Source organism: Serinus canaria, chromosome 17, assembly GCF_022539315.1.
Source record: "Serinus canaria isolate serCan28SL12 chromosome 17, serCan2020, whole genome shotgun sequence".
In the NCBI taxonomy this organism is placed as follows: Eukaryota; Metazoa; Chordata; class Aves; order Passeriformes; family Fringillidae; genus Serinus; species Serinus canaria.
This window is the reverse complement of record NC_066330.1, coordinates 4,713,972-4,741,959: the sequence shown is the minus strand read 5'-3', so window position 1 is coordinate 4,741,959 and position 27,988 is coordinate 4,713,972. Positions and strand designations below refer to the sequence as shown.

At 52.8% G+C, this 27,988-nt stretch overlaps 3 protein-coding genes across 3 annotated transcripts in view; all 3 read left to right on the top strand.

The window, feature by feature from the left end:
* The first annotated feature begins 6,105 nt into the window (after positions 1 to 6,105).
* Positions 6,106 to 13,250, top strand: PRDM12 (PR/SET domain 12). The gene is made up of 5 exons (XM_009093424.4): positions 6,106 to 6,319; positions 7,114 to 7,304; positions 8,273 to 8,428; positions 11,858 to 11,969; positions 12,868 to 13,250. Exons 1-5 carry the CDS (start codon positions 6,106 to 6,108, stop codon positions 13,248 to 13,250), a joined length of 1,056 nt encoding a protein of 351 aa, XP_009091672.2.
* A 2,047-nt stretch (positions 13,251 to 15,297) lies between these two features.
* On the top strand, positions 15,298 to 19,436 carry EXOSC2 (exosome component 2). Its single transcript, XM_009093423.4, has 9 exons — positions 15,298 to 15,470; positions 15,555 to 15,656; positions 15,744 to 15,789; positions 16,018 to 16,107; positions 16,219 to 16,284; positions 16,431 to 16,499; positions 17,358 to 17,534; positions 17,710 to 17,838; positions 18,642 to 19,436. The coding sequence occupies exons 1-9, from the start codon at positions 15,346 to 15,348 to the stop codon at positions 18,720 to 18,722; spliced, it is 885 nt and encodes a 294-aa protein (XP_009091671.2). The 5' UTR covers positions 15,298 to 15,345; the 3' UTR covers positions 18,723 to 19,436.
* A 5,899-nt stretch (positions 19,437 to 25,335) lies between these two features.
* ABL1 (ABL proto-oncogene 1, non-receptor tyrosine kinase) overlaps positions 25,336 to 27,988 on the top strand; it is a 76,828-nt gene continuing 74,175 nt past the window's right edge. The window contains exon 1 of the mRNA XM_009093418.4: positions 25,336 to 25,659. Within this exon, the coding sequence (XP_009091666.1) occupies positions 25,524 to 25,659 (136 nt within the window). The 5' untranslated portion in view covers positions 25,336 to 25,523. The remainder of the gene's footprint in view (positions 25,660 to 27,988) is intronic.

Genomic DNA, 27,988 nt, shown 5'->3' with positions numbered 1-27,988 from the left:
GGGAGCTGTGGCTGGTGCTGAGATCCTGCTCCTGCCAGCCTCAGCTGCCATCTCCCGCCGCCGGCTCCTGCAACTCCCGTGGTGCAGCCGGCCCGTGGGTTGGGCAGCAGCTGGAGAGGCTCGGCCGGCGTGGCCCTGGCTGTGGGCAGCAGGGCAGGGCAGGGGGGCAGAGGGGCTCGCGGACAGTCCCACATTGTCCCCTCGGGCACCTCTCCCTGCTGATGGCTCAGCGCAGTCCGGGTCACAGCCCGCAGCTGGATTGGAGCTGATGCTGCAGGAGGGATGGGATGTGGGACAGACGCTGGTGGATGCGGGGGAGACATCGGTGGGATGTGACTGTCCCATCCCCAGATCACTGCCAGGAGGGAGAAAAAGGCGCAAAGACTTTCCTGTCTTTGCAGTCCACATCTCCCCTCTGTCCCTCCCGTCACTCCGTGCCACCGGCCCTGCTGCCGAGCCGCGGTGGTGGCCGAGGAGTCGCCACCGCGATTCGCCACAACCGGGTTCCCTTTCCCGGCCGCTTGAGCTCGGACGCAGCTGGGAAGGTGATTTTCTTCCTCTTGCTCTTGCGTGCCGTGACACCCTCGCCGAAACAATCCTGGAAATAAAAGAAAGGAAGGGGGAAAGAAAGGCAAGGAAGCGAGAGAGAGCGCAGGGGAGAGCACTCAGCATCTCTGCTCGGCTCCGTGGCCTCCCGCAGAGTGAAATGGAGGCAAATAATGCCCTAAAGCTCCTTCCCTGAGCAGCGCAATCAGCCCGCGGCTCCGGGGGCTGCCGTGCCCTGTGCCGGAGCTCTGCCGGGAGGGTCGCGGCTCCCCCGCACCAAACGCTCCGTGCCCGGAGCCGCCGGGCACTGCCGAGGGGCCGGGCCTGACTCCTCCCCACTCCTAGCCCCTCGGAGGGCAGCAGGGACAGGCTGGCAGTGCGTGGTTTGGAGGGAAACAAGGGGCCATTCAGCTCCATCCATGGATGGGGCACCTTGGGGACGGTCGCTCTCTTTTTACCCCTGCGGAGATGGCAGCGCGTCCTCCGCACCGCGCACCTGCATGTGCCCTGTGTTGGCACTGGGATGGGGGATGCCGGAGGCTGCTCCGAAGCAAGACGGGGACCCATGGGGACCCCTCCTTGGTGTCCCCTCGGGCCCGTGATGAAGGTCCCCAAGTGATGCTGCAGGGCTGCTGCGCGGGGCTAGTGAAGGCACAGGTGGGAAGTCCCACCCTGTAGAGGGAACATGCGAAGGATCCGCCGGCTCCCTGGGCCCAGGCTCACCCTGGGCACCGCCTTGTCCTCGCCTTGTCTTCCTGCACCGCCTGCTCGGCTGGTGGGAGCGTTCCCGGGCGCAGGTAACATTTGGGCACATTCCCATAACCGAGTGTCACCAACTGCTGCGGCGGCAGGGCCGGAGCCCCTCTCCAGTGCTGCTGTTTGCTTTGCAGCCTCCTTAGCCCCCATTGAGGCTTTTCAGCTCCAGCCCCTTCAGGGGGTTTAAGTAGGTAAAACCTGAGGAAGAGGCTATTTTCCTCCCTCCCTTTTGAGCCCTGCCTTGTGCCCAAAAGGCCCCCTTGTTTCACGCGTGCCAGTCACCTGGCTGGGCCCCCAGCCCCTTTCTCTCCCAGCCTCCCTTTTCTTTTTCCTTTCTCTCTTTTGACTTTTCCAGGAGCCCTCGCTCTCCAAACGAGCTTCAGATTGGATCCAGATTGAGGTCCCTTTGTCTTTCAAGGGTTGTACTAAGCTAATTAAATGTGATCCCAACAAATAAACGCAGATCTCCCCATTACATTCAGTCCTGCCTTTCAGGCAGCACCGGGCGGCCCCTCGCCCCCGCCCGCTCCGTGCAGGGTCCCCCTCATTGAGTCCTGGCCATTGAAAGCACTGCCAGGATTTCTTTTGTGCCGGGGGTCTCCGAGCCCTTTTTCCATCAGAAAAGACCCCCAAACAGCAGCTCGGCCTTTGTGAGTTTGCAAGCAAACGCCAAAGAAAAGCCCCCTGAATGCTTTAATAAATGACACATTTAGCAACTTCGGAGGCGCCTGGCTCCTGCGGCAGCCGCAGGGGTGCGATGATCCCTCCTGCCCCGGCTCCCCCGGCTCCCGCAGGGGTGCGATGATCCCTCCTGCTCCGGCTCCCCCGGCTCCCGCAGGGGTGCGATGATCCCTCCTGCCCCCCTTTCCCTGCGGCTCCCGGGGCATTTGCAGCCCGTGGAGGCGCAGAGATTGCGGCCGGAGCAGCTGACCGCCTCGGCTCCCAGCCCGGCTCTCCGCCGTCGCCCTTTCCCGGCGCTCGGGGGGCGCACGGAGCAGGTGATGGGGTCGGCCGGGCAGCCCTGAGCCGGTACCGGGCACCGGGGCAGCGGGCAGGGCGCAGCGGGGCGGCCGGGGCCAGGGGGCTTTTGAACTCAGACCCCACGGTCCCTTCGCCTCGTATTAGAGCTGGCAAATCCAAAATCGTTTTTAATGACACATACCACCCCCCTACCCCACCCCGGATCGGGGGCTGCGCTGGACTTTTCTCAGCTCAACTAATATCTTTTTAATGACTTAGGGAGGGGGCAGAGCCCGGCTCTGCCCTAGAGCCTGGATTGCTCCAAACAGATGTTGGGGCAGAGGGAGGGGGATGCTCTTCCCTGCCAGGGACTTTCTTCTAAAGTTCAAACGAGAGGGGAGCTTTCAATCACCGCTAAAAATGTATTTCTCCCCATTGAACAATGGGCTCCTTTCTGCGCCCGAGGGGACTCGGCTGCGATCGCGTTTCTGCTGCCGGAGAGGAGAAACCTCCGGTTTTAGGGCAAGAAAAACTCAGCTTCGAAAAGGGCTCTTCCCTGCGCCGGTTATTTTCGTAGCTCTGCATCCCTCCTGCGTTCTACACTCTACGGGGGGAAAAAAAATAAAAATAATACAAAATTGTACTAACGAAGCACTAATCCTCCTTCCGCGCTGCAGCCCTTCCCCGGCGCACAGGAGCCGCCGCAGATCTTTGCAGGGAAGCCGGGCAGTGAATGCGGGGTTTGAGGAAAGAATCGCGGCTGCTCCGGCCCGGGGCAGCGGCGGCTCCATCCCCTCATCCCGGCTCCGTCGCCGGCGGCCCCACAAGAGTTAAATTTTAAAGCAAATCAAATTCCCATTGGCCACTGTATATTATCTCAGCAGTCTTCATTTGATACCTCTTTAATACAGAAAGGAGCTTTTCAAACCCCTTTTCTCTCTTTTCTCCCGGCCACTCTTTAAGAGCAATAAATGTTCAACAGCAATAACTATAAATCAATCTCCGCTCTGTTCAAATCCTATTCATGCGAAGGGCTGGAAGAGGGGAGAGAGCTCCCCCCTCCCCCCCGCCCCCCAAAAAGCAGCTGCTGGGCTCTAATCTCCTTTCTTGCACTGTCATTCACCCTCATTTTTCCTCCATCACCCCATCCCTGCAATCTTTTCTTGTTTTGCTTTTCTTTTCTCTCTTTGCTGCATTATGATCCCATGTCTCCCCTCATCAGACCCCAACCTTGTCCAGATCCTGACCATCCCCTTGTAGGCTGTGAAAGAAAAGAAGAGTCCATGGATGTCAAATTGGTCTCAAAAAGACCATGAAAGATTGATTTGCTCCACTTTTCTTCTGCCTGACATTATTTCTGAGGGTCCTGAATGGGAAACCAGAAAGTCTGGGACTGGAATAAAGATGTTCTCTCTGTAAGGGGGAGACGGGGGGGAAAAATGCCCATTTACTCCTGGCCCATCAACCCTGCAAAACAGAGCAAAAGAAAAGAGGACTGTGGCTATTCAGAGTCAGACCAATATGTACACCTCCCAACAATATGCCAATATACTGAGGGCTTCTCTATTAACACCCATGAATATTAAAGTGCTCACTAAACGCTCAGAAGGAACTTTGGGAATATACACATGAAAATACAAGCAGCATTGTGCGGGGCTCAGAACAATGGGGCGGCGATAATGGCCCTTCTCTATTAACAGCCATGAATATTAAACTTGTTTCCTCTTAAATGTTAAAAAGGAGGGATAGCTGCGATATTAAAAAAGAGAAATGAGTAGGGGGTAGGGGGGGAAACACACAGCAAAGCACCTTCCTAGGACCGGGAAGAAGCTTTGGGAAACAGCTGGGGATATTTAAAACCACGCAGAAAATAGAAGACTTTTTTTTTCTTTCCACCTTTTTCTACCACTACCCCCCCGCAGCCGGGAGCGGGGTTCAGCGCAGCCCGCACTGGAGCCGCAGGGGGCTCAAGGGCATCTATTATTTTTTTGTCCCGGGATAACTTGAAGGTTGAAGGGTTTTCCTGGGGAAACAGGGGGGGAAAAAAAATAAAAAAAGCAATCCGATGACTGGCTTGTTTGGGCGGCTGGAGGGAGCCGGTGTTGGGAACCTTTCCACCTGATGCGTTATGTTTAGTAAGGCTGAAATATTCTGACGCCTCCTCTAGCCAAAGTCCAGAAAAACAAAATAAACTTGTTTTTTACGCTTATTAAACCAGTCCCTGGCAGGTTGCTAACATCCCTTTTCCAGGACAGCGCTGCCTCTCGCCAGGCGAAAACCCGAAAGTAAGTGCCGGTTTGGGTGGGTTCCTGACACCTGCGTTGCTTCTTTATTTGATTAATAGAAAAAATTAATTGCACATGGGTTGTAGCATCATTTCACCCAGGCCAGAAGACACTCCTCAGATTCACCCTATGACACCCACCCAGGGTGGGATGAGGGTTTGGGCTGTGCTTGGCTGCTGCTCCGGGCACGGTGAGACCCGGCGGGGCTTCCCGGGACTCCGGGGTGCGGGAATCGACCTTTGAGCGCCTGAGGATCCTGGGGGCCCAGCCGTCTTCCCGCAGCCCTTTACAGCCCGTCGTCCCCATGAAAATCAAAAGAACAAGGCTAAGGAGAGGGCTCTAAGCTCCGACACAGCAGGACTAGGTTTAAATCCGGGAAAGATTAACCCTTTGCTGAGCGGGCAAAGCTCGGACCCCGAGGGGAGAGCTGGGTTTGGGGGCACCGCTTTGGTGCCGCCTTGCAGGGGAGCAGAGGTGGCTGCGCAGCTCCTGGGCTCGGGGATGGGCGCCGTGGCTGGCCGGGAAATGCCTTCGGGTGCGGGGACGGGGGCGATGCGGCGGCAGAGCCCCGGAGATACTGCAGCCTCCCCGGCTGCGGGTCCGGCCCTGGGGGGGACCCGGCAGGGCATGGCTGATATTGCAGGGAGACGAGGGATCCACGAGCGGTTCCCAGTCCACACCTGGGCACAATTCCTGCGGGGATGTGGGACCGGAGCCCGGCCGGGCTGGTGAAGGCAGCCGGGTGAGCCCTGCCTTGGGGTCAAGCGGGGATCAGCCCCGGGAGCGCGTCCCACCCTCCCCGTGCTTGGGGAACCTCTCCCGGCATTTGGGGGATCAGTGCCGAGGCCTTCCGGTGCTGCCGGTCCCGGCCGGGAAAGCGGGGGGCAGCGGGGAGCCGAGTACGGTCGGGACCAACTGCGAGAGCCTCAGCCCGTTCCCCCGGGGCTGTGAGGGCCAAGCGCCGCAGAGCACCGGGAGCTGTCGGGCTCGGGGCCGCCGATTTCGTTGTGGTGCTCAATGGCCCCAAAGCGCAGCGTTTCAGTCCCAAAACGAGCGCGGGGACCAGGTGGGGAGCAGGACCGTGCCCGAGGGTGCGCCCCGTCCGTGGGACACGGGCGGGGACATTTCTGCCCGTTTCGCTGCTGGTCTGCCGTGCCCGGGGGCAGGTGCCCGGGTTTGGGTTTGCTCGGGCCAGGAGGTGCGGGGGGCAGAGCCGGTGCGCGTGTGTGTATATCGGTGTGTGTATATGTGTGTATGTGTATCCTGTGTGTGTGTTTGTGTGTATGTGTGCTTGCCGTGTCCCTCCCTCCCTCCAGCCACCCCACCCCCGGGAGGGGAGGGATGGAGGAGATGGGAGGGGGGGGCTCCGACGGCTCGCCTCGCTCCGGCAGCCGCAGTCTCTCCGCCAACGTCAGGGAGGTCATTAATAACCAATTAGGAGGGTCAATGAAGCTCATATATAGCCGGGCGGGAGCCGCCGAGCCGAACGGAGCCCAGCCCGCCGCCCACCGCCCGTCGCGCTCGGCCCCGTCGCGCTCGGCCCCGCCGCCTCGCCCCCATGATGGGCTCGGTGCTGCCCGCCGAGGCCCTGGTCCTCAAGCCTGGGCTGAAGCCGCAGGGGCTCTCTCTGGCTGAGGTGATCACCTCCGACATCCTGCACAGCTTCCTCTACGGCCGCTGGAGAAACGTCCTGGGAGAGCAGCTCTTCGAGGAGAAGAGCAGCCCCAAGACAGCCTTCACGGCCGAAGTCCTGGCTCAGTCCTTCTCCGGAGGTGAGTGACCCCCCCCGGACCCTCCCCGATCCCCCCGGTTTCCCCCATCATCCCCGGGCCAGCTCCCGGAGTCCGGCGGCGGGATGCGGTCCCGGCGCCCCGCTCTCCCCAGGCGTGGGACTGGGGAAAAAGGGCTTTAAATTCATTTGGTTAACTTGGGCTTGACCTGAGAAAGTTCCCACTTAAACCGCGGGCTGGGGGGGCCGGGGCCGTCCCGCATTCAGCCGCCCGGGACAATATCTTTTCTCTCGCCCCGGCATTGCCGGGGCGTCCCAGCTCCCTTTTCCCCCTCTCGGATTTCTGTTCCTCTCTTAATTTACCATGAAGGCTAATTCCATTTCCATTCACGATATGTCAACCATCTCATCTCCCCATTTTGTAAGAGGAATTCCTGGGCCCTTTTAAACAAGCCCTCGCGCCATTCAGGCACAATGTACCGCTACAGCATTCCTAAAGGACTAATGAATTTAGAATTAGCAATTTCTTTCTAGTTGAGTTTAATGAATGCAGATCACTTTAACAGCATGACAAATTGCTGGATGGGCCGAAATAGACACCATTTAACCTCCTTTCCCAGCCCCGCTCCCTCGCCCAGCCCGGGATGCTTTTCCCAGGTACCTCCTCAATGCCCCGGGGGAAACCTTGTACCGCTTTGTGGGAGCCCGGTTGGGCTTTGAAAAGGCTCAGCCCCGGGGTCTGGGCTGGGGCTGGGGTGGGGCGGGGTCCCCGCTGCCCCCGGTCTCCCTCCTCTCCCCCACCCCTGTCCCTTTCTGAGCTGGTCTCCCCCCTCGCAGAGGTGCAGAAGCTCTCCAGCCTGGTGCTGCCGTCGGAAGTGATAATCGCCCAGAGCTCCATCCCCGGGGAAGGGCTCGGCATCTTCTCCAAGACTTGGATCAAGGCTGGCACAGAGATGGGGCCGTTCACGGGCAGGGTCATCTCCCCCGAACATGTGGACCTGTGCAAGAACAACAACCTCATGTGGGAGGTAACGACCCCCCCGAACCCCGAGCCCCGACTGGTCTGGGGAGAAGAAGGGACGGGGTGCTGGGGCTCTGTCCTGTGCTTGGGCACCATCGAGCACTATCCTTGTGCCTCAGTTTCCCCATTCATGCAAATATCTGGGCAGGTGGGTTTAGGAACCCCTTGCAGGAGAAGAATGAGGTCTCCCCAGCCCTCGGGGTGCAGCCAGGCCACAGAAGAGCCCCAAAATGCTGTTGCTCATGTCCGGTGCAAGCAGATCACGCCCTGCCCATCCTGTCCTGGTGGAACACCTGACTGGTTGCTGCTTGCACTGGCCACAGTGGACAAAACCAGCTCTGCCCTGTCCCTTGCCCCCTGCTTTGCCCCAGACCCGGTGAGGTTGATCCAGAATGAAACCGTGGAGTTTGGGGGGATCCCAGATGCCAGGACATTGTGTGCTAATGCACAGCCGACCGGGAGGGTTTTCCTATTTTTCTATTTGTTTGACTCAGACTTGCACTTCTTAATTATTGTTAATTATTATTGTAATTTTATGCCTAACAGAAACTTGCCTCATCTTCTCTGGCACCCTGCTAAGCATCTTTCCAGGCCTGGCATGCACCTTCTCCCTCCACCCAGGGATTCTCTGGCTCCCATGGCAGCTGTAGGATGCTGAACAGCCCCTTCCTCTAGGGCTGAGCTGCTGGTGGGGCTCTGATGAGAAGGAAAATTGAGGAAGGGAGCTGGGTTATGCAGGGAGATAGGGGCTGGCAGGACCAGTCATGCCAGTGAGAGCAGGGCACATTTCTCAGCCCTGCTGCACTCCAGCACCACGAGCAGGAAGGGTTCAGCATCTCCTGGCTGCTGTCAGGATGTCAGCCCTGAGGCTCTGCTGGCTTTGAACTTGTCCCTGTCCAGGGGCTTTATCCCAGAGGTGGAGGGGCTCAGCCCACTGCAGGCAGCATTGCTACCAAGTGCTCTCTGCCCTCGCAGGTCTTCAACGAGGACGGCACAGTGCGGTACTTCATCGATGCCAGCCAGGAGGATCACCGCAGCTGGATGACCTACATCAAATGTGCACGGAACGAGCAGGAGCAGAACCTCGAGGTGGTCCAGATCGGGAACAGCATCTTCTACAAGGCCATTGAGGTAAGTGGGGCTGAAGACTCTCCCTCCCTTGCTCTTCGGGTTGCTGGTGGGGTGTCTGTGGAAGGACATGGCAGCTTTTCCATCCTTGGCACTCAGATCCACCTGCACAAGGAAGGCCCATTGCATGGGCTTCAAGGAGTAGCTAAGGTCCCTTCTCCTCTCTGCCCTCTTTCTGTGGGCTCATGGAGTGATGTGTGTTGAACAGGGTGAGAGTAGATCCTTGCTTGGGGTGTAAAGCATGAAAAGAGCTGCAATTCTGGCCCATATGGGGCTGTGGGCAAGGACTGGGCTTGGATGCTCTATTGAAAAAGTGGGATTTTGTGCAGAACCTGCTTCTTTATAGAAGGGTAAAGTTGGGGGGTTCTGTGAAACCCAAGTGCTGAGCACAGGCTGAGCCTGACTCTGCACTGCTTTGCCTGGGCATCACTCTGCTGTGCAGGGAGCCACGGAGAGGGCAGGGAGAGGTGCTGGTGCAGTTCTGCCCTGGGCTTTACACTGTGGGGAAGGGGCTCTTCCTGCCCCCTCATCCCTGTGCTCCTGCATGAAGTGCTGGTCTGTGCTGGTGTGGCACAGGAGCAGGGGCAGGGTCCCAGGGTGGCACAGGCTGCCGTGCAGTGGGGTGATGGCTGAAGGGTGCCCACAGCTCCCTACAGGAGACTCTGGGATAGAGGTGGGTGTCTGGCTCCCCAGCATTATTGGTGTCATGTGCATACAAATCACACAGTGCCAGAGCAGGGTGATGGTGGGGACCAGCCCTGTTTATGGGCAGTGTCCCCATAACCCAACGCTATTGCAGGTGGAGGAAGGTGGTGGCTTGGGGAGATGGCCCTGTGCAGCAGCTTTAGCTTAATGAGTCACAAGAGGGGACACGTTCCCGTCCATCCCATACCAGCACTGGGATTGTGCCGCTCCAGTATCGGGCTCAGAGTCTCACCTGAGGAGTGTTTGCAGCTGGGAGAGGGTCTCAGCTGGGTTGACCATGAGTGCCTGCTGGCTCTGTGGGCACGGGCAGTGCTCTAGATCTGTCCAGGCTCCTGCACTGGCTCATGGAGGAGCACAAACCCAAATGCTCCATGGAGCACGACCACAGCAGGGCTGGGTTAGGGATTGCTGCCATTGGGTGGCAAAGGAGAATGAATGGGTAGGAAGAATATCAGATATTCTCTCCTCCTGCTGGAGAGTCCTGTGTACCCTTTGGGCTCTGCCACCTTTCCCAAGAGCTCCAAGCACTTCCCTGCTGTTCACATGCTTGACAACAGGCTTCAGGTGTTTCTAGTTTTAAGACCTGATATTCCTGTGGGCAGGTGTTCCTGTTGTGACAGCACCTTAAGTACTTTTTACTACTGTTCTTAAATTATGCAAATAAGTAAAATAATCCCAGGTAGTGCTGGTGTAATTAGGACCACAGCTGTGGTTTTTACACCTTGTGCAGGCACAGACGAGGCTGTGGGTGAGCAAATATTTGGGTATAGCCATGATCCAGCTGTGGGCTTGCTCCTAGGGCTGAAGCAGTGAGCAGTGGAGCAGGATTGAGTTTAATTCCCTTGGCACAAGCAGTGAATTTGAGATGCTGAGAGGGCAGGACCCCTAGAGATGTGTGAGAGGATGTGGGCATGAAGGGTCCCTGCTGTCACCCTGCTCCCCAAGCTCGGCAGGGCACAAACACACCAACATTAACTTAGGTGCTGCTCTGCTCAGCACCAGAGGTGTCCATGCATAGCCATTGTCACCCTCGTCCCCTACCAGTCCTGGTAGCTTCCCAGCCAGGGAATCCATCTCTTTGGATGCCTTTCTCACCTACATGCCAAAAATTCAGATTGATTTGGTCCCTTTTTTTCCTATTTACCTTGGATATTTTAATGCATTTTGCCCGTTCCTGCCCTTATTTGCTGATTTGTTTTTCCCATCCTCTTTCTCAGCAATACCAAGTTGCTGCTGCTGGAAAATAAAGCGAAGGCAGAAAGTTTTGGCCTTTGATTTGGGGGCCACAAGATTCCTGGGGGGCAATTTGAATTTGCTTTGGGATGAGCACATGAGTTCTCATGTGCTGCTGGTGTGGCTGCAGCAGCTTCAGCAGAAAAAACCACACACCCATGTATGCACCCATGCAGATTGTTTTATCCTTTCAGCAATATTATATTTCCTTGTATTAAAAATGACTAATTTTATGTTATGAGCAAATAATGAAAAGAAACATCATCAATTTGAGATGCAAAAGGATGTCTGCTTCCTCTGAATCCCAAATTCCTCCTCTGCAGCCCAGTGAGGTCTTTATGCAGAGGGACAAAGATATGAAGTCAAATTCCTCTTTATTTCAGATGCTTTAAATTCAACATATTTTCAATGTTGAGGTGACTGAACTTAGCATCTGTGTTTCATGTGTATGATGTTTTACTTGGATCTAACATGCTCAGTGAACAGAAAACCATCCTCCAAAATGCAGGATGTTCCTATTTCTAAATTACGTTCTTAACAGTAGGGACTGCTAGGCAAAATATGTATTTTTTTATGAAGTGATGTTGTTATTAGTGTTGTTTGAACTGGTCTGAGAGGATCCATCTTCCCAGCCAGGGCTGCTGCACGAGGGGAGCCGTGAGCGGCATTTCCTGGCCGCTCGCCCTGGCCATGTGGGAACACGACAGGAACAGCAGGGACAGGAGAAGTACCATCACTGCAGGGAAACAGGAGTGTGGATGATGCAAAACCCCTGCCCTGCTCTTGTAGCTGTCCTTGGGCTGTTGCAGGCGCAGCAGCTTTGGTGGGGGATATAAGCAGCGTTTCACACCTGAGCCATGGTCTCTGACAGCAGCTTGAGCTCTCCTCTGCTCCGTGGGCTCATGAGCCCTTTGCTGGTGGATCTGCATTTCCACCTTCTAAAATCAGCCCTGGCAGGAGTGGGTAGGTGGGAGATGCTGCCTGTGCCCTACAGCTGAAAGGTGCTGATGGCTCTGTCCAAAGAGAAAATGCTCTGCTGGAGCCCTGAGCTGGGGCTCTGTGTCCCAGCTCCCTCCTTTTGTCTCTGTCACTTGTGCTGGTTGTGGCTTCACAAATGGTTTATTTCTCCATGTCTCTGTGTTCCACCCTGTCCTGGCTTCCCTGAGCTGCTGGGACTTCTGGGTCCTGCACTACGGAGACTCCAGATCTGTGCCTGTGCTCTGTAGTTGCATATTTGCCCATAAATGTTTGTATCCCAGCTTGGGGAAGAGCCTGGAGTGGGTTTGTGCTGGTGCTGAGCTGTGTCATCACCTCCAGTGCTGCATCCTGGGCTGTTCCGTGCCTGTCTGTGGGTGTTGGGGACTGCTGGCAGGTCCCAGATGGCAGCAGGGTCTCACAGAAGTGGGGCATAGCCAGGGTAGGTCCAAATAGATCAGAGCAGGGATGGATGTTCATCACCCCTCCCAACAACCCTTTCCTTATCTCTCTTTCTAGATGATTCCTCCAGACCAAGAGCTGCTGGTCTGGTACGGGAACTCCCACAACACCTTCCTGGGCATCCCAGGTGTGCCAGGGCTGGAAGAGGAGCAGAAGAAGAACAAACATGGTAGGTAACATCAGAAAGAGCCAAGGGTGCAGCATCCCTGCCTGTTCGCCCTGTGTCCAGCTCTGAGGCCATTGGGTGGGCACAAGGCAGGGACATCCCAGGGGTATGTCAGATACCCCAGTTCTCTGTGGACAAGTACATGACTATAAAATGACTCACGCAGTTTGAGCAGGTCCTCAGTAATTCAGGACAATGCCTACAGGCCAGTTTGCCCACGGCTGTTGCTGATGGGGTGTTGGCAGTCGCTGCCTGACCCAGCCAGGCAGGGAGGAGCAGTGCAGGGTGTGAGTGCAAGGCAGCCCCAACACCCCACAAAACACCAAGTGGATGCAGCCTCTACACCCCCACTCTGCACTTAAGGGATCTTAACCACCAACACAGGAGGGCTTTCGCTCTCCACTTGTCTCAGTGGCTCCCAGAGGTGTTTCTCTGTGGCGCAGCAGAGTGTTTGGAGCCACTTCTACACTCCCTGACTCTGCTCCCCACTCTGAGAGAGCCATGTCTGAGCCCAGCAGAGTGAGGGGAGAAGCTGGGACTGGGGCAGGGGCTGGACAGTGTGGTTGGGGATTCCTGACAGTTCCTGCACCCATCTCCTCTAGCTCTGCTGCAGCCCAGGGAGGGGAAAATTGGTTTAGTCTCTATTTATAAGGGATTCATTCAGCTCAGCTTGAATGTTCCCCTTATCTAAATCTGCCTGAGTCCATTCCCAGCAGTGGCTACATCCCAAATCCTAAGAGCCAGCCTGGATGCCAGTCTGCCCAGGATAGGTGACCTCAGCAGCAGGGAGCCAGCAGGAGGGCAGTGGGGACTTTCCAGGGCACCCAGCACCCCAGGCACTTGGAGTGGGGTGAGCTGCTGTGCTGGAGGGCAGTGCCTGACTATCTCCTGTCATCCCCAGAGGATTTCCATGCGGTGGAGACAGGGGCCAGCACGACGGGGCGGATGCGCTGCGTCATCTGCCACCGCGGCTTCAACTCCCGCAGCAACCTGCGCTCCCACATGCGCATCCACACCCTGGACAAGCCCTTCGTGTGCCGCTTCTGCAACCGCCGCTTCAGCCAGTCCTCCACGCTCCGCAACCACGTCCGCTTGCACACGGGCGAGCGGCCCTACAAGTGCCAGGTTTGCCAAAGTGCCTATTCCCAGCTCGCGGGGCTGCGGGCGCACCAGAAAAGCGCCCGCCACCGGCCCCCCAACGCCTCCCTGCAGGCCCACTCACCCGCCCTGCCTGTTCCCCACCCTGCCTCCCTGGCCCATCACATCCCCACCATGGTGCTGTGAAGCTCTGGTGTGGCAGCAGGATTTGGGACAGCAAAGACTGATGCTGAGACATGCAATGAACTGGGGGTTGGCCCTTGGCTGAGCTGCTTTGTGTCTCGAAGAGTGTTGGGTTGTTTTTGGGCATTGCTGACTGCGGGGGGTCAGCAGGAGGGGAGCCCCCAGCTCTGCAGCTGAGTTGTGCAGGATCATCCCCAGGGACATGTGGCACAGGGTGGCCTGGTGGCCCCTGGGGTTGGCAGGGGACGTCCTGTGTGGGTTTGCCAGTGCACTGGGGGAGGACTGGGAGAGCCAAAAAGGTGAGACTGGGTTTTACAGATAATTTGGTAGAAAGAAAAATTCCTCTTATGCGTCCTCCTCTGCTCTAGCAGACACGTGCCCCACTGAAAGGTTGGCACTGCTCTGACGCGGCCACCCCAGTCATACTTGTGTGCCCTGGGAGTAGCTTTGGTCCCAGCAGCTCCTTCCAAGGGACATCTTTCCCTGCTCGGGAGCCCCGAGTTAGTGAACATTTGTATTTTCCTGCAGCCGAGCCCCCTCTACCTTGCTCCAGCCAGAGCCCTGTACTGGGGTCTGTCACGGCCCCAAGTCATGCTGTGGGCAGAGGGGACACCGTGCCAGCTCGGAATGCCCATCCATAGGCAGGTTTTGTGGGGACCCTGAGCTCTGCCGGGCTGTGCCTGTTCCAGCCCTGGCAGCTCTTCTCCCCATCCCTTTCCCAGCTCTGAAGGAACATTTTGGTTGGAACTGCTACTGCCCTCTGGGGACAGAGAAAACCTGTCCCCGGGCCAGTCCTGTCCCCAAGGACAACTCTAAGCGCCCTCTGGAGTTCCCACACTGAGGAGGAGAGCTGTGTATCATAAATATTAAAAAAAAAAAAAGTATTCTAATATTAATTATAAGTCTAAGATGTATAAAGTTCTCACAAACCGTGTTTCACTTCCAGAAGAAAATAAACAAAAACAAAACAAAAGAAAAAAAACCCCAAACAACTGTCACTTTAACTTTGTAAATATTTATGTAAACATTATTTACAAGACTTTGATATTATATATTATTTGATTGTATATGTACACAGTGTAAATACATTTGTACCTCTCTTGTATTCTAAATAAAAATTACTTGGAACATTTATCATTTAGAAGAGGGATTGCATAGAGAGCTTTATTTTATGTGCCAGGGGGAGGATGTGGGTATTGGGAAGAGTGAAGGTCTTAACTACCACAACAATCTGTGAGTGAAGAGATGTGGTGTCATCTGTGGGACAAACAAGTGCATCTGGGAGGGGAAGAAAACCCAGTTTTTGGCTAAAGAGGCCCTTTTTCAGGTGTGGAAGCTGGGGTAAGGGCTGGCTCACTCTGCCAGTCCCTATTCTTGTGAACTTGTACAATCCCTCTTTGATGCCCCAGCTACTTTGATACATTCCATGAATTAGTGTCTGCATTTCGGCTGTGATGGGTCACAGGTGCAAGCCCTGCTGGAAGGAAGAGACATATTTGCTGACGGTCAGCTCATGGCGGGCTGCTTTTCCCGTGACATTTTCTCCGCAGCCCTAAAGCCGAACTGGTGCTGGAATGGATAAAACTTTTCCAAGGACGTATCAGTTCGTGCTGGCGCAGCTCGGCCGAGGGGAAAGGGTTCAGGGCCGAGCCGCGCTCAGTTTGAGCCCAGCGTGAGCACCGGCCAGCTGGGGAGGGCATGAGAGGACTGCCCTCAGGGGGCACCTTGTGTGAGGGGCACCCGAACTGCGAGTGCTGCTCCCCGCCTCTGTCCGGGCTGTGGGGCCCGGTGAGCCCCAGGGTAGGATTCCCGGGCTTCCCCCCGGTTTGCCGGGCGGGTTCTGAGGGAGCGGGTCACTGCCGGGCGGGTTCTGAGGGAGCGGGTCACTGCCGGGCGCTGCCCGCACTAAAGATGGCCGTGGTCCCCCTTGGGCCCCACCGGAGCGAAGCCCAAGAGACCCTTTGCTGCCAGGAACAAACATGGCTGCTCAGTCACCGCCCCCCGCCGCCCTCACTCAAGATGGCGCCGCCCGCGCCCTCAAGCGCGCTCTCGCCAGCAGCCAACATGGTGGGCGGAAGGCGCGTGCGGCGGGGCCAAGATGGCGGTGGTCACCATGAGGCTGCCGGCCGCCCGCGCGCCCCTGGATTCCAGCGCTCTCCGGGGCGGCGAGAAGCACCTGGTGGCACCGGGGGACACCATCACCACGGACACAGGATACATGAGGTGCGGGCAGCGGCGGAGGGGAGGCGGCAGCGGCGGTGTGGCGCGGCTTCGGGCTGTCCTTAGGTAGCCGCTGTTTCTCCGCAGGGGCCACGGTACTTATGTGGAGGACGACAAGCTGATCGCCTCGGTGGCCGGAGTGGTGGAGAGGGTGAACAAGCTGGTGTGTGTCAGGGCGCTGAAGGCCAGGTGAGCGCGGCCGCGGCGGTGCGGACCGGCGGCGGGGCCTGGCTCGGCTGGGTGAGTGAGGTGTGTGACCGCCGCTCTCTGTCCCAGGTACAACGGCGAGATCGGCGACATCGTGGTGGGCAGGATTACGGAGGTAAAGCCCCGTGTTTGCCGCGGTGCTGAGGAGGAGGGTGGTTGTGGATCAGTCCGACTCTAAGCGCTTCCCGGGATCCTAAAACACTGACACACGTCAGTGTTCTTGCACAGGGATGGGGTTGGAAGAAGCCAGTAGAACTGTCCCCTCCTGCAGCTTGGTGAGCTGCAGCTCCCATTCAGTTATTGAGTGTGTACCGATAAGTTTTGGTGGTGTTTTTCACCATAGGTTCAGCAGAAGCGATGGAAAGTGGAAACAAATTCCAGGCTGGATTCAGTCCTGTTGCTCTCGTCTATAAATTTGCCTGGTGGGGAGCTGGTGAGTGTAGCTGCTTGTGTTTTGCATGGCATCCTAAGGTCCCCCACAAAGAGCTACTGATGGATGTTTTCTCATTCTGGGCTACATGTAACTTTTCTTGTGATGTTTCAGAGAAGGAAATCAGCAGAAGATGAGCTTGCAATGAGGGACTACCTGCAGGAAGGGGATCTCATCAGTGTATCCTTCTGCTGCTCCCATTGACAGAAGAGCCAAGGGCATGGGAAGAACAGGGAGAGGTTGGCTGGCCTGGCGGGGGGTGAGAGCTATGCTGGGGTGACACTGGGCAGCCTCAGGGACCCTGTTTCCTTAAGTGGCACCAACAGGCAGAGGTCCAGTCTATATTTTCTGATGGGGCTGTATCGCTGCACACCCGGAGCCTGAAGTATGGGAAGGTGAGTTATTCCAAAGCCCTTGATCCTGGGTTCATTCTGCACCAGCTGATTTGTATAAGGCCTTTTGGAGGCTTTTTAAAGAAAAGAGCAATGGAGTAGAGCAGGATGTTGTTATAACCCATTCCTACAGGACAGAAAGCCTCTCAGTTCTTCCATGGGACCACCAAGCAGAGTTTCCCCAAAGCAAAGAAGGTGTCCTTGAGTTGCCCTTTGATCCACTGCTCTCCCTGTCTGCAGTTTTTGCCTGCTAGTTCTGTTTCCCCCAGTAGCCACTTGGGAATTAAATCCTGGGGAGAGATCTCCTCACTGCTCTTCTGCTGGCTGTTGCCCCTGTGACTTGTTCCTCTCCCCAGGGCTCTATTTTAGGCTTTACACAGTTGGCATTTATCTCTGGTTTTGTGCATTGAAATAAGCCAAGGGGCCATTGGAGCGTAGGCTGCAGTTTGGGATTGCCAGACCAAGGGTATTAGCACTTAAAAGATGAAAGGGAAGTGTGCTTATTGCACAAAGGGTGAAGGACAGTGATTGGATTATGGGGGAAAGTGTTCTGCTAAATTGGGCCTCTGACTCCTCATTTTTCTGCAGGGATGGTTGATGTGTAGTTACGATCAAGATATTATTAACATTTCTGCTAAGCACTTAGAGTATTCTTCATCTTCAAAGGGCTGCACAGGCATTAGCTAATCCTCCCAGCGCTCCCAGAGGCAGGCACGTTTTATATTCACTGTTTCAGAGGAAAAGATGTTAAAACAGAGTTGTTCCTAGGCCAGGAATGGAGTGGGTGTGTATCAGTTGCTTGGTGTTCTCTGTGGTGGCTCATGATGTCTCTCACACTGAGCCTCGTGGTCTGCTCTCCAGCTTGCCCAGGGTGTCCTGGTTCAGGTCTCTCCCTCCCTTGTGAAACGCCAGAAGACTCATTTCCATGACCTGCCCTGTGGTGCATCTGTGATCCTTGGCAACAATGGCTTCATCTGGATTTACCCAACTCCAGAGCAGAAGGATGACGAGGCTGGAGGCTACACTGCCAACTTGGAAGTGAGTGTCCAGGGAACATGAGCTCTCTTCTGCCAGTGATGGTTTTTAGTCTGACACAGTCACAGGCACCTGAGTATCCTGAGACTTTCAGGATCCTGTGTTAGGTGCACAGCAAGGCTTTCCTCCTTGCATGATTTCCCTGTGCATTCATCCCTTTTCCTCTGTCCTTCTTCAGCCAGTTCCCTTGTCTGACCGGGAGGTGATCTCACGGCTCCGAAACTGCATCATGGCTCTGGTTGCTCACAAGATTATGCTCTTTGACACCAGCATCCTGTATTGCTATGAAGCATCCCTTCCTCATCAGGTACAGGAACCAGTAGTGTTTATTCCACGCTGAGGGGAGGGAACAGAAAGGCTTCATCAGTTGCTGCTGAAGTTTTCTTAAAATTTACCAAAGCATCCTGTAGTAAGTGACAGTATGAACTCTCCTCTTCTGCATAACATAAGTTGCCTTGCACAATTTCAGGGATAGTTTGAAAGGTTCTGCCTCTGGCAACTATCCCTAAAGAGAGATCAGTCCCTTTATTGATAGATGTTGTGTATCCCTCACTGGGATTATGGACCCTTTAATTCCTATGAGAACAGTATTAATTTTGGCATTGTTTGAGGGTACAGTGCATTTTATGAAGCAATGAAAAAGTAAATGTCATGTTTTGTACAGAAAGCAGGCTCATGTCTGTATCCACATCCTGCACTGCTGGAAGACTGCCTCCAGTTGACCTCTTGCCGTACAGCTTTTCACTGTGATTCCTGCCAGCACAGTTATGGCCAATTCTCTTCCCATGAATAAATGAGATCTGAATTCTGCTTTCATTCCCAATGAGGTGTTCTTTAGAAGTATAACTGTGCCCTTCCCAAATACAGTGTGTGTCCTTCAGGGAAGATGAGGAGGGTTAGTAGCCTTCCTTTGATTTCCTACGGTCTCTCTAAGAATTCCCAACTGGCAGAGTTAATTATGCCTTGGACCCTCTGCCATAGGTCTTTTTTCAACACAACCCTCTAAACTCCCTTGCTCGTTGCTGCTGTATGTCAGGGACCTTTCTCCCCACAGAGTGCAGAAGTAGTTGTTGATTCCTGGTACTCATATTGCTCTTCTTTCCACTGCAGATCAAGGACATTCTCAAACCAGAGGTGACAGAGGAGATCGTTCTGGAAGCTCGACAGAGGTTGCTGGATTCGGAGGGATAGGATAGGGCATGTGGCCAGAAGCAGTCATTTGAAATCCCAGCATGGCAGCTTTGATTCTCAGTATTATATGGGTTTTTTTCAGTGTTCCAGTTCCCAACATTCATTCCACACTTCAGAAACCACCAAAATTCCTCACTCCTCGGATATCTCCTGTGTCCTTTTAGTACAAAGTAGTACTTAAGTACAATAGCCTTTTAGTGCAATGGCCTGAAAAATTGATATCTGACCTTTATAAAGATCAGATGTAACTGGGACCTGTCTCCTAGCACCTGTTGCTGTGTCTAGTGCCCCAGAACTTTGTGCAGAATGACAGAGAGGAAGGGATTTGTTTTGTGATGTTTCTCTCTCCCCAGATGATGATTTGGATTTTAATTTACTTCTGATACAGATCTGCCAGTCTGTCCCCTGACTGATAGCCCTCATTCTTAAGAATGTAAACCTGGGCATGTGTTTAGAGAACAGGAGTATCCACAGCCTTTTTAACCACAGTTTGGGTCTGGCTGTTCATGACTTGAATGTCTCAGGGGTATGAGATGGGATGTGGCTGTCTCTGTCCATATGAGCCAGGAGCTCTGGACAAGCAGTGTCCTGGTTTGTGTATATCCTGCTGGTCTTTTCTTTTCTGCCTGAGAGGTGACCTCCTCTTTTGAGGAGGTACCAATATGGTTTTGTATTAAATATTTTACATTTCAATAAATTTTTTGAAACAAATCAGTCCTTCAGCAGTGTGTGCATTGGCTTGTTTTTAGTCTAGCTTGAGAGCTGTGGTTGGCTCAAGTTTCCTTGTGCTAGGACACTTGGAATGATTACACTGTCTTTTCTCTTAGTTGTTGCCCTTCATCCCTGCAGGGCTTCAGCTTCCTCTTCAGCCCTTACAGGGTTCCTCTGGAAGGATTGTCTGGTGTCCACAGTGGTTTTCCAAGCATTGCCTCCCTGCAGGATCCCTTGGAGAGGTGAGTCAGGCAGAGGTGACTGGGGGATGACAGGGAGCCCAGTGTAACACTGGTGAAGATCTTCAGGCCAGAGGTTAGAGGTGGACACGTTGAGCCAAGTGCTGGCAGGCATGTAGTCACGTTCTCTGTGAAGAATGTGATGCTTTCCCTGGAGAATCCTCTCAGCTCCAGGTGCTGTATTAGAGCTGGGTTATTATATATGTATTCTATATATTTGTATTGCAAATATATCCTTGCACCACAGCACTGTAATTCTTAAAAAGGATGATAGAACATCTGTCCCAATTACCCCTGAATCCAATTGCACTCTTGCCTCAGGCACACGGGAAAATTCTTTCCTCGGTGTTTTCCTGGGAACTAGAAATTCCTTTCGTTGCTGTCCCGGCAGCTGGGGCTGCTTTCCCTGTGGTCCCAAGCAGGCACTAGATGGCACCTTTGGATCGCGTTTGTGGCACTTCCCTTCGCCAGCAGCTCCGCCTCGCTGCCCTGCCAAACAGCAGGGCCTGGGCGGCTGCCACCAGCGCTGCTGCCCAAATCCTAAAGCACAATGGGGCTAAGGACAGGCAAGGACATGGCTAATCCGTTCTGCTGCTGCACAACTGCCCGTGCTGCCTCTGAAAATAGTACTGAACTTGTTGGGGGTATCACTGGAATGCTCCACACAAGACCTGGGAATTGTTGGGTGTGAGTTTTAAGAGGATTTCCTTGTAAGTGTTGCAACAATCACATCCTCAAGATGACTGGGGAAATTTGAAACCCAAGGTTTGATGGTGACACTTTCAAATCTCCATGATGCTGCTGGTAGCCACATAACACACACCTCCATGGACAAAACTGGTTCAAAAAGGCTAAAAAAGGTTTAGCAGTCTGCATCTTTCACTTAGAAAAGTACTCCCCCCCCTTACCCAATGCTGTAATTTAGCAGCTGTTTCTCTTATTACCACAGGGGAAATTAATGGATTTCTGCTAAAAAACAATTTAAGAGCTGGACTGCTTCAGCTCTGAGCTTTCTGATTCCTCCTGCTTGCTGCAGGATTCCTGATATTTTGGCATTAATAATGAGTTAAATGGGAGAGGCATGTGACTCATCCCTTACTCCTGAATACCTGGCACTTTTGTTTTTAAACCCAAGAAAAACACCAGCTGGTGAGATTTGGTTGTGGATCTTTCCTGATGGGAGAGAACCAAAGGTCTCAGTATTTTCCCCAGTGACCATGAGGGGTAATTATTGATCTTTCCACATTCAGCCAGTGCTGTGCCAAGACCTAAATTCTGTAACAAGGCTTCAGCAAGGTCATTGCTGGCAGTTCCCATTCAGCATAGCTCTGCAAAACAGCAGCAACCAAACAACAAGCCAGCAACAGCAGTGGCCCCTTAAATTCTTGAAATAGTCTGTGGGATTGTGCTGGGCAACTTCTAAGCAGGAAGGCTGGAAGGGAAGAAACTATGACTTCTCTGGTTTAAGGGGAAAAAAAAAAGTTGAAAGCAGGGTGGGAAAAAGCTAGTAAGTATTCATTTTTCTATGGGGAACTAAAAGGTCCATGCAGGCATTGAAATAGCTCAGACCAATCTGATTTCTTTGTTCACCAGTGTCTGGCACTGTAAAGCAGCTGTAGCACCTCCTGTGCTGCCTCCTCCAGGGTTAATACATGCTGCAGCTGTGCTCAGAAGTGGGGTTGGTAACTAGTTCCCTTGCTGGTGAGTGTTGTCTGTAGGAATAAGAACACAACATGACTCATCTGCAAAAAGAATTTTCTTGTTTCTTGGTGCCAGTGTTCATGTACTAATAGTGAGAATTCCTTTACTCCTAGGAATAACCACTGAGATTTTAAATTTGTGCTAATGGGTTATTAATCCAATTACTGCTGCTTATTGCATTACTTCTGTACCATCCGTGCAGTTTTGCTGTTCAGCTGAGTGGTGCAAATAAAAAGCTTTGCACAGACCTGAGAAGAGACAAATCCCACTGAGATTAGAGACATCTTGAAATGGTTCTCTCAGGTTCCTGAGGACTGTTAATTAGCATGCTAAGTTGTATTATTTGGTGAAGAAGTTGAGTTTTTAAGGTATTGTTATGGAGGAAATGTCACTGCAGCTGTTGGGTGAGAACCCACACTTAATGGGAGGTAAACAGAAAAAGTGCTGAAGTATCTCTTAGGAAAAAAATAAATGGTAGTATGTACATGGATTGAAAAAACACTCTGAAGCTTTTTTTTAAACTTACTCTGTATTCACACAACTTTTCTGTCTCTAACAATTATGAATTTCTTCTTATTTTCTTCTCTAACAATTTCTGAATCTACTGGGCAGCTTTCAAGTCTAACAGGAGAGTCATGTTCACAAAAACTGGCAGCAGGGCTGGGGGCAGAACATGTAGTACCCTTCAGGAAGGGGAAGAAGGCAGGTATCTCACCATGACATTTGGGAGTGACCAGCTGACTCATCTGCCTCTGCATTGTCCCAGATTAACTACAGCAGTGCTCTGGGAAACAGGAAATGCTTTTGGAGAAACTGCTGAGTGGAAAGAGGCTGGGAACTGCTGGCAAAGGACCTGCCCCACTTTGCTGCTTATGATTGCACAGCATCAGAAGGAATAACTGCCTGTTGGCCTGAATGATAAACTCACCTGGTCTGTTAAATAAAAAGTAAGTGCATTCATCTGCACAGATCTCAGGCAAGCCAGGAAGAACATATTTACAGCCTGTATTGTCCACAGCACAGTCCTGGAAGGGTTCAAGGACAGGTTGGATAGAGCTTGGAGCGACCTGGTTTAGTGGAAGATGTCTCTGCCTGTGGTAGGGGGGTGGAACATGATGGTCTTTAGGATCCCTCCCAACCCAAACAGTTCTGTGATTCTACTACATATTTGGAATGGGTTTTGCTTAATTTGGTGAAGGTTTTTCTGACTATTGTGGACCCATGGTTGTCTTCTGGAGTTTACTCTGCTTCAGCCCTGCCACGGTAGGAGAGATTATCCAGGATGCTGCAGTCAGACCCAGAAGAGAGTAACTTTTACAGTGAAGAATGGTTAGTGTTGGGTTTTGTAACAAATTTTCTCTCGGGCTGTTTGGCCTGTGCTGACAGCTTCATTTCCTCCCTTTCCTCCAATCCGTGGGAGCAGAGTGGGGGTTATATCATCTCGGTGAGAAGCTGATCTCCATACTGAGATAAACCTGGAGGAATTCCGCAGAGTTCAACAGATGTGACCCTGGATTTGTCTCAGCACAAGAATTTCTCTCTCCTGTGTGGGTGTGTGTGCAGCACAACCAGCCTCAGTACCTGCAAACTGAGTGATTGATGGAGAAATCCAATAGAAATGGTTTGAGCTCAGTCTCCTGACTAAGAATTAGTGATGTAGGAGCAGCCTGGCACAGCAGAGATGAAGGATCCCGCAGGGCTGTATGAAGTGCTACATTTTAGCTGCTATTGTTAGAAGATGAAAAATACAGGTCTGCCAGAGACCTTGAATATGGCATAGGAGACACAGAGTGTGTTTGGATTTGTCATAAGGGAGGAGTCAGTATAAACAAGCTGCTCTGTGTCCAGATGGTTGCCCTGAGCAGGAGGCTACAGCACAGAATTGCAATTGTGTGTTCTCCTGTTGTCGGGTGGGAGCAACCACAGACCTTTGATCAAAACACCCTGACCTCAAGCTGCTGCCTTGACCCTCTTCTATCCCCAAGGTGAACGGGAGATTGTATGAAAAACTAAATATCTTCAGCACCATGGTCTGCTCTTTAGCTCAGGGAACTCTCAGTGCCTGCTGAAGAATTTGGCAGTTTAACTCCATCTTTGAACCAAATGGTGCACAAAAATAGGTCAATAAAACATTTTTTCAATTGTCACTGGACTCTATGGCTGTTTTTGGTATCTAGTTCTGTGTGTGCTGAGAGCATTCATAAGGGGAAGTGAAGACATTTGTGCAAGCAGGGTGACAGATTCCTGGCTGTGCACACAGCTGATCCAGTACGGATCTCTTCTTCTCTGTCCATCTCTGCAAGCATCCAGGGTCCAGAGCTGGCCAGAGGCTCTGAGACCCCTGCAGAGTCAGATCTGTGGGAAAACAACTTGGGTGGTCTTTCTAAAGAGGTAAGGGATTTCACACGAGCTTTTTGGGGCCTTTTCACAGTTTTTTTCCCCAGAATCATAGATTAGTTGGGGTCGGAGGGGATCTCTGGAGATCATCCTGTCCAACCCTCCTGCCAGGGTGGGAGCAGGTGACACAGGAACGTGCCCAGGTGGGATTGGAATGTTTCCAGAGAGGGAAACTCCACGCCCTCCCTGGGCACCTCTTCCAGAGCTCTGCCACCCTCAACATAGAGAAGTTCTCTCTTATGCTGAGAGGAAACTTTTTATGTTTTAGTTTATGGCCATTGCTTCTTATCCTGTCACCGGGCACCGCTGAAGAGAGTTTGGCACCATGCTGGGGGAGATATTGACATGGATTCTGAGATCCCCTCTCAGCCTTCCCTTCTCCAGACCGACCCGGTCCAGCTCCCGCAGTGTCTCCTCATCAGAGAGCTGCTCCAGCCCCAAATCCTCCGGGTGCCCCCGCAGGACCCTCTCCAGCCGCTCCTTGCCCATCTCGCCCAGAGCTGCCCAGCACTGGGCACAGCACTCCAGATGTGCCTCACCAGGGCCGCCTAAAGGGAGGATCCCCTCCCTCGCCCTGCCGGCCCCGCTACTCAGACGCTTCTCCCGGGAGCCACCCCTGCCCTTCCCCGCCCGGCCGGTCCCCGGGGCCGGGAGCGGGGCCGAGATCGGGCAGCGCCGGGCGGGAGGCGGGGGCGGCGGAGGAGGAGGGGCCGGAAGGGGATGTGACCGCCCGCCCGCCGGCCCGGGGGTTCCGGGATCTCCCTCGCCGCCTCCGCCGTCCCCCGCCAGTCCCGCAGCCCCGGGCCACCCGCGGCCCCTCGCCGCGCTCCGCCCGCCCGGCCCCGCTGCCGCCGGGCCCCGCTGCCGCCGCCCGGGGATGCGGCCGGCGCGGTCCCCCCCGCCTGCCCTGGCCCGGCTGCTGGGCAGGAACCGGCCTCCCGGAGCTCCCCGGCCTCGCAGCCCCGCGCCCGGCTCCGCCTGAGGCAGCGGGTTCGGGGCGCCAGCCCGGCCGCCCCAGTGCTGCTCCGACGCCGCCATGGCCCCGCCGGGCACGCCGGCCCCGAGGTAGCGGCGGTGGAAGGAGCCGAAGCCCGGTGACCGACGAGCCCCCGTCCCATCCCTGCAGCCCAGGGACTGTGCGGAGCCCACCCGGAGCTGCTGCTGCTGCTTCCCCTGGAGAGCTGCCATGGTTCCAGCGCACCTGACCCTGCTGGACTTCAGCGATACTTGAAGCCAAATCTCCGTGGCTCTTTGGCCTTTGCTAACTCAATGCTATGCAAAAGAAAAGGAGGAAAAAAAAGAAACCTTGACACTAGTTGTGGTGGGAATGGCTGTTTCCTGCCCTGGGTGAGCCCATGTGTGGTTTCTTGCTTGTGAGATGAACTAATTCTCCTTTACCCGATGAAAGACACACTACATATGGCAACCTGAAACTTTGGTACTGCTTGGTCATTGCTGAGCAGTTGGAACTTTTACTCGTTTGTTTCGTTTGTTTTTTTCTTTTTTTTCTTCTTTTTTTTTTTTTTTTTTTTTTTGCATAAACTCACCTAAGGAGCCTTGTTGCTGTCTTCAGGAGCGTTGGAGGAATTTGTCTTAATTCTTCACCTCAAGTGACTTTATCCCGCTGTGAGTGCAGCCAGTGCACCCACCTAAATACCTTCTCCTTCAAAACTCCTTCCCAGCCTGGAAGATCAGGGATCACAGACTTCTTCGAAAACTTCTCATCCTGGGAAAGGCTGCCCATAGTTACTTTATGGGGCAACAGCCTGGAAAAGTTCTTGGGGACCAAAGGAGGCCAAGTCTGCCTGCCCTGCACTTCATCAAAGGAGCAGGGAAGAAGGAGTCATCGAGGCATGCGGGCCCACACTGCAACGTCTTCGTGGAACATGGTGAGAAGTTTCTCTTGTTATTTGGTTTAATTTTGATTTGCTGAGCTAGGTACAAAATGGATTTATTCAAGACCGTGGAGCAGATACAGGTACAAAATGGATTTATTCAAGACTGTGGAGCAGATACAGACATGCACTTTATGGAAGTCTTGTTTTCTTTCCCTTGCTGCTTAATGCAAATCTTCTGTATTTGTTTATCAAGAAAATACTTGGGTCAGATTGCTCGAAACCTGGGGAGAGGTTATTGTACAGCTAAAGGTGAAATGCAAGGAAGTAACTTTTTAACATTGTACGAGTTTCTCATTTCTGCCTTGGTTATGTTCTGGTTTGCAGTCTGGGGAAGTGTTTGATCCTTTTTGAGTAGTCTGTGTCATAGTACAGACCAGCCTCAGCCAGTGGTGATGCTGTGGTCAGTGACAGGTGTTCTTTAATTATCTTTACTGAAGGGACTTTGCTACTTGGAAAGGAAAAAAACCTTTATTTTGGAAAGTTTGTGAACTTACTGCTATTGTGAAAAGAGTTTCTTGGTGCATTTGGAGCCCCTTTGCTTAGTGGTTTCTCATAGCTGGTTAAACCTCCATCCTGTGCTGAACTGCTAGAGGACAGAAGTTTGGGGTGGAGCAACCCTGTCACTTGCTTGCCTTCTGCAAAGTGCGGGGGGAGTTCAGAATCTCAGGAAAGAAGCCAAATGAAAAACTCAGTAGGACTCAGAGGTACATTTGGTGACTGCATTAAATTCTTCCTTAAACATCAAAAACCAACCACCACCCCCCCACCCCAAACCAAAGAAACTGTAAACTGAAAGCATCTCTACAGAAGTGAGGTGCAGAAATGCATTGTTTTTGCTTAAACTTTGGAGTAATCTTGCTTTTGCACAACACTTTTAAAATTCTAGAACAATATTACAATTTCAAGAGATTTCTTTGAGATGACCTGCTGCTGACTGCTGTCTTTGGCTGGAGAATGTGATTTTGACAAAGCTTCTGCAACAGTTTTGTCCTGTAGAGGAAGTTTATCTGTGAAAAAAAACAAAACTGCATCTGTAGTCTTCATAGAACTAAAAATTGAAGTATTTGCTGTGTCTGAGAACACAATCTAGTCAGGGGAAAAGTTTTGATTTGTTCTTACTTTTAAAGGGCTTTGCTTTCTAACTTTTTCTCATTCTGTGTTTCTAGAAGGGCCCAAGGAATTCTCTGCAGTGTTCAACAAACACACAGAGATCCCATGTTTGTACTTCTCTACTGAAATACTCTTTTGAGTTACTTCAGTGTTTTATTTTCCCATACAATGTTTGTGCACTGAGGTAATTAAGAGAAGGTTAGAGAATATCAGGGCTAACCTGGCCCTCTGGTGTTAAACCTGCTGCTGGATTTTTCCTTACTTTCAGTCTTGTGATTTACCCACTCCTCCACCCCCAGTTTGGTTCCTGCTTTTACTACTTTGGACAGAGTTTCAAGGTCAGGTGAGATACAGCCAGAGCACTTGCTGCAAGCAATACAATGTTCTTAGTCCCTTTGGTGTTTTGCTGTGGCAGAAAAGCCAGAAATGTTCTTTTTTGATCATCTAACAGCAATAGGCAGATGGTAACTTCTTGCCAGTGTGACCTGAGGTCAGCAGATCCCAGCACATTCAGGAGGAAAAATGGCATCTCTAATGTCCATGTGCCATATGTCCACGAGAGACCTTGGTGTCTTGATTTAGAAGAGAATAAACTTGAAAGGGAACATCAGGGCTAGGACATCTGTTAAAAGAACTGCAAAAGATCAGCCTCACTTATACACATGAGGAAAGTTTCTTCCTTTGAGTGGATGAAAAGGTTCTTCCAGGTCCTGGCAGTAGAAGGCAGTACCACTGTTGTTTATTCAGCTCTCTTCTGAGTTTGGGCTGCCCCTGTCCTGAAAAATGCCATATTAAATCTGGACAAATTAAGAGGGAACAAAGTTTGTTTTAGAAAGTTCTTCCTTTTACGTTCAGTAATCTGCCTTTGAAATACATAGACTGACATACTTTATAATTAATGAACAGATCAGTATTTAATGCTTTCAGTCCTATTCAGTTATTGTGCCATGGGCTGTAGTTCATAAAAATAAAATTGGTGTTTTTCCAGGGCTTAAATATTTGAATGTTTCCCTTTCAGTATGTTATTACACAGTTTCTTCTAAATACCAGACACTGTATCTGGTTTCTCTGTTGCACTGTGGGAACTGGTTTGTCCCAGGAAAATTGTGTTTCTGGCTTTTCATAACTAAGAAATGCTTAATGAGAAATTCCATGGTGGGCCATTTAACCCCCTAGAGACAGGTGAATTCTTAAATGTCCTTGTCTGAAG

What these genes read in the sequence shown, in the direction of transcription:
- PRDM12 (XM_009093424.4), top strand. Translation starts at nt 6,106, where the DNA reads ATGATGGGCTCGGTGCTGCCCGCCGAGGCCCTGGTCCTCAAGCCTGGG. An exon ending in TCTTCTACAAGGCCATTGAG is followed by an intron (nt 8,429 to 11,857) that starts GTAAGTGGGGCT and finishes CTCTCTTTCTAG; the next exon opens with ATGATTCCTCCAGACCAAGA. An exon ending in GCAGAAGAAGAACAAACATG is followed by an intron (nt 11,970 to 12,867) that starts GTAGGTAACATC and finishes TGTCATCCCCAG; the next exon opens with AGGATTTCCATGCGGTGGAG.
- EXOSC2 (XM_009093423.4), top strand. Translation starts at nt 15,346, where the DNA reads ATGGCGGTGGTCACCATGAGGCTGCCGGCCGCCCGCGCGCCCCTGGAT. An exon ending in GTCAGGGCGCTGAAGGCCAG is followed by an intron (nt 15,657 to 15,743) that starts GTGAGCGCGGCC and finishes TCTCTGTCCCAG; the next exon opens with GTACAACGGCGAGATCGGCG. An exon ending in AAGCATCCCTTCCTCATCAG is followed by an intron (nt 17,839 to 18,641) that starts GTACAGGAACCA and finishes TTTCCACTGCAG; the next exon opens with ATCAAGGACATTCTCAAACC.